This window comes from Notothenia coriiceps, unplaced genomic scaffold, assembly GCF_000735185.1.
Source record: "Notothenia coriiceps isolate Sejong01 unplaced genomic scaffold, NC01 NC01_scaffold00037246, whole genome shotgun sequence".
NCBI lineage: Eukaryota > Metazoa > Chordata > Actinopteri > Perciformes > Nototheniidae > Notothenia > Notothenia coriiceps.
The window spans coordinates 2,610,415-2,617,988 of record NW_011369947.1 but is presented as its reverse complement, the minus strand read 5'-3'; the positions used below and the strand labels follow the sequence as shown (position 1 = coordinate 2,617,988).

Here is a 7,574-nt window from a genome sequence, read left to right as displayed (position 1 = left end):
TCAGCCAACAAACCCTCAACTGTGGATCTATGGGGAGAAATGTGTTTTAAAGGTCCCCTATCATACAATTTTTCATCAATATCTTATAGGTCTCAGATATATACAAAACATGTCTCTGAAGTGTTTGGCTCCAAATACCAAACAGATCATGCATTGTAGCATCCCATAAACCCCTCTGTTTCAGCCCTGTTTCAAAAGTGCTGATTCTCTGTCTGTTACTTCAGATGAAAATAAGGAGCCGCTCCCCACGCCCCTCTGAGAGAGACATTTGGTTAAAAAGAACACAATGGTGCTCTGGAAGGAGATTCAGGTGATAAGGGGGGGGTTGGTTATTGGCTAATGGTTACACAAGCCACAAAATGGTGGCCTTTAACTGGTGCTGTTTGGGCAATTGTCTTTTCTATGTAACATAAAAATGAAGAGAAATGTAAGCATCAAGTACCAGAAAAATATGATCCACAAAAATATCATTACTGTTTGACAGAAAATACAACATTTTGAAAACTCAATAGGGAATGAGGTTCAGTCGGGCTGATGGTGCCAGAGAGGGCTGGAAGTGCTCACTGGAGATTGAGGTGATCCACGTCAGTGTGTTTGACAGTGAGGTCGGGCTGAGTCCTCCACTGTTTATCCAAACTGCCAAGCAGAGAGCTGGTACAGGTGATTGTCTGACCCCTCGACCTTAGATTCTTAATTTGCCTGCTTCCTCCTCTTTCTTCTCTTTAATGATACTAGCAGGTTAGTATAGATGGATAGATATATATGTTAGCAGTAAGGATTCAAGATTACATGTTTTTTTTTCATATGCACAGTAGCTGAAGTGTAGTTATTGAAAGGTACCATGCTCCTTCAACAATGCAACATAAAGATATAAGACTTATATAGTAAAGATGCCAATTACTAGTGTGTGTCAGCGAGAGGTCTGACAATCAGCACTTTAATACGTGACTTTTCAAAGAAAATTACCCAGAAGCACCAGAGAGGTTAATTAACATCGATTATCATCAGTCATCAATCATCCCAAATTATTTGTGGCAAGAGAAAGAAAAACCAGAAATGAACGTTAAGGGTAGTAGGCTAGCTTAAAAGCAGGGTCTAAAATGTGCAGTTTCCAAACACAAACTGTCATCAACTTCAACAAAAATAAATATATATATATATAAGACTTATAGAGTAAAGATGCAGATTTATCATAGATTTAACACGCTTGGCTTATCTCAAAGTATTGTGTGTCCATCCATTTCTTTTTATATTTGCTCATCGCCTATCCTAAAATGCAGTGGATGAGAAGCAGTGAGACACCCTGAACTCATCACTACAATCTACACTACACCAAAATAGGAGAGGATCTGGAGTCGAATCATTTGTCACTTTTGGAAACGAACTGGCAGAGGTCAGCAAAAAAAAAATTAAATAAAACTATTGTGCCACCATCACATGAACTAAAATGGGAGTCCAGTCAATTTGTCTATCGTGACACATTGATGTGAATGCCAAGTACAGCCAAACACCAGACAATTAGACAATGACAGGGAATATAAGAATAAAGATACACAAGATGACACTATTTACAAGATATCCAGCAGGGATCAAGAGAAAATTACAGCCTCATGTATTCTTCAGTGCATGGAAACATACCAAATATATCCAACCCAGCAATTTGTGACCACAACAATATAACAAACAAACTTTAAAATGAGTTCAATGAAAATACTGACATCATATTCACTGCGTTTTACTGACATTTCCAAACCTCCAAACAACAGCAATAAAACCTGGGGAGCTAAGAAAATGGACATGTGAATTCACTTTGTGTGAATATAGTTGTTAGAGTTTGCCAAAACCGGCCTTTGTACCATTGCGTTCTTTGCTAGAGAGCTTTGGACATGTTTGAGTGCTGGCAGTTATGTGTTTGCTTTTCAATCTGTTATCTTTCAACAACAAACAACAGTCAGTTATATGATCCTAATTCAAGTTATTTTAGGTGTTTAAACAATCTCATTTCTAGCAGTGCTGGGTGTGGAGTCTGAGTTTGTGTCCGAATGTCTCCACCACAAACAGCTGTATATTTCATAAGACTAGATAAAACAAGGGTCTCTTATAATACCATGCCATGGGACATTATCATCTGATTCTGCTGACCCATATTTTTGTGTTGTTGCTTTGTGTTGTCCCTAAAGTCAAATGCAGAGGTGTGGGAATCATTTTCTGCCTGGTTATCCAACTTTTGCCTTGTGTTGTGGCTGTTGTCAAGGTGATGACCTGATAATAGGGCTATACAAAACAGAATCACAACATGGAGAGGATGTCCCCTTTGAAGTAAGTAAATTATAGTTGTAAAAGTATCTACAAAAGGTAGTGACATGTTGAATGCCAATTACTAGTGTGTGTCAGCGAGAGGTCTGACTATCAGCACTTTAATATGCGACGTTTCAAAGAAAATTACCGAGAAGAACCAGAAAAGTTAATTAACATCAATTATCATCGGACACCAATCATCCCAAATTATTTGTGGCAAGAGAAATGTTCTTAAAAACCAAATACTGATGTCATGATTCAAACATGACAGCCTCAGTCAGAGATGAACGTTTAATGGGGTAGTTGCTTGAAAGTATGGTCTAAAATGTGCAGTTTCCAAACACAAACTAAACTGTCATCAACTTCAACAAACTGCGAAGATGATATTCACAGCTGTACTGCCATGTGAAAATCACTTAATGTATCCAAGGTTAACACGCAATGAGTGGCACCACAGCACTGGAAAAAGTAATATGGGGTAATACGTTGTTTTCACCCTTTCTCGACAGCACAGTGGATCTGTAGCTTTTTAATGACAGGCTCTTTTCAGCTTTGCATAGTGGGGTGATGCCAAGAAGTATGACTAGTTTTACAGGTCCAGGTGCACCTTTTGATGCATTGTTCCCTCAGTGTGTTAAGAGATGGCAAAGCCCCTCATTCACACAGCCAAAAAATTTCAAGAGTGGTTTCAAGAACACCGGGGTGAATTCCAACACCTTCACGGTCAAGTCTCCTCACACACGGCTCGGTACTTGTATCGCATTCCTTGGAGAATTGAAGTTTGATAAAAATAGCTCCAATCCTTTCTTGTCTATCGATATGAGTAGGGTATTTGTTTACTGTCTTTAGTATCAGTGTAAAAAACAATCAGCAACAAAAGAAACCACTTCCATTTGGGACGGCAAACAAACCTCATCTGGACGGACTCTTTGAACGGAACAAATAAGGGGTTCAGGTAATCAGATACTTAAAACACAGCTGCCATATGTAGACATTTTATGCAGAATTAAAGACAGGTCTCAACTGCTTTTCCCTGCTCTCTTCTTCCTTTGAGCTTTACTGAGAATGACTGAAATTCCTGGGACATCCTGTAAAGCCATTAACCTGATTTCCCCCCATGTCACCATTTAATGGGTGGCTGAATACTGTAGCATAACACATCCAGGCACTGTGAAAAAAAACACCTCACTCAAGGCTCGACTAGCAGTGTAAGCAACTTTGTGCTACACCTTGGCATAACAGTGGAGACATGTGGTAAAATTGACATCTTAAGATGTAACATAAGGTCCTGAAATGATAAGTCGACGTACCGAATAGCAATACACAGATAAATAACCAACAACTATTTAAATAACTGATTAATCCTTAAGGTTAATTGAATTCTCAAATATGGAGATGTCCTAATTTTCTCCGTTTTATATATCAAATATTATATCATATAGAAGAACTTAACAAATCCCCTAGGACTTTGAGAAACTGGTACAGACATTTTTTATTATCTCAGACATAATAGACTCAATATATATATTTATCGAGCAATTACCAAGTAAATTAATCAATAATCAAAATAATCTTAAACTGGGCCCTATAGATTATAAAGCAGGGGTGTCCAAACTACGGCCCGGGGGCCAAATGCGGCCCGCGGGTCATTTTGAATCGGCCCTCAGCAAATTCAAAAAGTATAATGGAATACGGCCCACAAATGAAACTTGAGCTTTTCTTGTATTGTACTTATTAAATATACCTGTAAACATATATTACACAGTAGTGTTCATGTGTTAATAAGCCCGATTTACAATCAATTCTGTCAATTACATTTGAAAATATGTTCTAACAAATCTAAGTTGATAAGAAAAAAGCCCAATAACTTATATACATAACAAACTTGAAATATACCCTTCCTATTACTTCTTATGATAATCAATCTGGAGCTCCTGTTGTAAGGGATGAGCTGCTAACAAATTAAATGAAACTCTCTGGAGAGCTGGGATGTATGCCGGTTATCTTTCTTAAAGCAGATTCAAGTATCAATCATAATCTACCTACTTTTGATTGATTTTGCTAACTTATAACTAGGGCTGTCAAACGATTAAAATTGAACAACAACAAAAAGCCGGCGTTTTATCCAGTTTGTACACAACAATGGAGAAACTTAACAAGCAGCAGTGGTCCACTGAAGAGACCAGCTACCTACTGGGAATCTGGTCTTCCGAAGAGGCACAGAGGAAGCTGGAGCACAATCGGCCATTGTTGTTGTTGTCGGTGTGAGCTGTGAGGGGTTTCCGCGCGCTTTGGCTTTATGAAGCAGGCACGCAAACGGTTACGTCATGACGCAAACGATGACGCAATGACGCAGCACCAGTCGGACTCTGGGCAGTGTGAAAAGAGCCGCAGCTAAACCGAAGAACCGGTTCTGAACCTGAAAAGCTCTAGCACGGAGCTTGAACCGGAGTTGCGTTGGTGTGAATGAGGTATCTGAGTGGATGCAGTCACAGCCAATCGGAGTCTGATTCAGAGGGTTGCCTGTCAGTTCCGTTGCTATGGTTCCATTGTGAAGTGTACTGAAACGAGAGCCGGTATAATTCCAAAACAATATAAAAATTTGAATACGTTATTTTAGTGTCTTAAAGGTAGACTGAGGTATGAAGGGTTAACGTTACATCTTAAGATAATTTTTAGTCATGTTCTGTATACATACTAACATATACGGGTATAATTATTGTGGTTACTCCATGTTTACTAGCTATAACATTAACATTACATCACTCTTTTTCACTTCTTACTCAGTCAGACAGACTGCAGATATCACCATTAGATTCACAAACCTGAAACATCATCCATTTCTTCACTGCTGGTGATGACATTGTTGTCAGCTGCTGATACTACTGCTGCTTCTGTTGCAGGTTGTGGCGCCTTTTTCAATGAAAATAACTTTCTAATATCCATAACTTTATAGACTATTAGCTTAAAACTCGTCAGGCACTAGCAGAGCCATATGGCGATGGGCACTAGGAAGGATCACTTCTTCTTCAGGGCAGGGAAGGCTACGCAGTACGCAGGCTACTGTCCCGCAGCGGCTGCCTCTCTGGTGGACTCCGGTACTGCACATTACTTCCGAGACGTTTTAAAAAAAAAATTCAAAAAAGATTTTTTTAATTTTTTTAAGTGAAACATCCGGGGCTTTTCAGAAAACATCCGGGGCTTGAGCCCAAGTAGCCACCCCCTAGCGCCGCCACTGCCTCACCTCTAGTGAGCTGCCCGGCCCTCGGAATATCTTTCTGTATGTGGCCCTCATGAAAAAAGTGTGGACATCCCTGCTATAAAGCAATTGATTGGAGTAATTTGGATGCATTTATTCCACGACATCACACCTCCTCTATTTGTATTTTAGCCTATACATGGGATTGCACAACTCTCCATAATCTATTATTGGTTTAATTTCTCACTAAATTTAGAGCACGTTTCTAATCAGAGTTAGAGACCTGATACAGCCGGGGCATGCTCTATGTATGTGAGAGGAAAGTGAGACCTGTCTTCACCCAGAATATATGTGTGTTCGATCAAAAAATAAATTAGCACCGTTGCAAACACTGTTAATGAGTCACCAGCTGGGCATCTAAAACAGACGGGGGTTACTCTAAATATAAGGGGAAGGCTCATGAGATAAAAATATAGTTTGTTGCATTAGACATGAGCCACATGACAAGATTCTACACAATCGCCCCTTCCTGATCTTCAGTTCTCTCTATAAGGCATTACAAAACCCACCTGTTCAACACTGCTTTCAACCACTGACCACCCCGCCCCTGTTTTCTGTTTTGTTTATCACTTTTTGTATTTTTTTTTGTTTTGTTTTTTTATTCTTTGTCAAAGCGTCTTTGAGTTTCTAGAAAAGCGCTATACAAGTCTCATGTATTATGATTATTAAAAAAATTACAAAGCCCCTGTGTTAATGTCCAGGTCAGTCTTTCATTCCCTCTCTTTATCTATCTTAGGATATCTACTGTATTAGAAGCACAGCTGATGTGATATTTTAGTCATGCAAGTAGATCAAGTGACGCAAAGTGCTTGGTCTGGTGATGATAAGAATAATAGTCACATTTAATTGGCTGCTTCTCACATTTCAAATTATTCCTTCAGGAAAAGAGCAAACCTTTCTGCAATAAAGGGCAGTGCTACAAATAGATGTAGGGGTACTTACACTGTATATACAGCATATACCAATGTATATTTTACCTGCTAAAATTAAATATACAGTATAACATTACAAGAAATCTGAACCAAAACGGAACAAGTAAGTTATATGGCCTCAACTAATTTAGAACTGGCATTCTTCAGTATTTATTATTAACTATATAATAAATAATATTTGTGTTGTTATAACTCTAAAAACATGTGTCTATACCCATTTATGAATTGAGAGCACAATGGGTATTTTCGGAGTATGTATTACTTAATATCTAGTTGCCAGTTGGATTATATTTAGGTCTGTGGCTGTGACATGAAAGGTTATGTTATATCTCACATTTATGGTAAGAAAATACATGATAATACCAATACATAACAAGATTAAGTTAAGACCACAATCAAATATTCAGGCATGTAATGCCTGGGTCAGAAACTGATACCAGTCACTTGAGATGTATGCAAAGAATACAATATATTACAAAGTGAACTGCTTATGAACTTATTTATACAGTGGACTTTCATCTGGTTCCAAATGAGATGCAAAGCCTATAGGTTACTTACGTAACCCCAGTTCTCAGAGTAACATGAAGTGAGATGTCTCACTATGGGATGCGCCTCATCGCGGAGCAAACAGAAGCATCAATCTCATTACGCCAATCCTGATTGGCTGGTGATCTTGACGTCAGCGTCAGGGAATCTAACCCCTATAAGTAGCTTGCGCTACGCTGCATGCATCATTCAAAATAAGCACCTCTTCTCGCTTCACCATAGCAAGGAGGGCCGTCTGGTGAGACATCTCATTTCATGTTACTCTGAGAACTGGGGTTACGTAAGTAACCTATAGTTCTCATTCGTAACACTCCGTTCGATGTCTCACTATGGGATATTGTAGCTCCCGTATTGCCAGACGAGCTTATCTCGAAAATCACCAAACCCAACAAGAATTTAACAGTTAGAGCTCTAACTCAGCAGGGGGCCCAGCACTGCATGGGCTACACTGGGAGCAGAGACGTCTAATCTGTAAAAGCGGACAAAAGTGAGCGGCGAGGACCAGCTCGCCGCTGCACAAATGTCTTGGATGCAAACAC

At 39.2% G+C, this 7,574-nt stretch overlaps 1 protein-coding gene across 1 annotated transcript in view; it reads left to right on the top strand.

Moving 5' to 3' along the window:
* The first annotated feature begins 515 nt into the window (after positions 1-515).
* The window catches only part of LOC104966283 (tight junction protein ZO-2-like), a 12,484-nt gene continuing 5,425 nt past the window's right edge, over positions 516-7,574 (top strand). The window contains exon 1 of the mRNA XM_010795466.1: positions 516-654. Within this exon, the coding sequence (XP_010793768.1) occupies positions 516-654 (139 nt within the window). The remainder of the gene's footprint in view (positions 655-7,574) is intronic.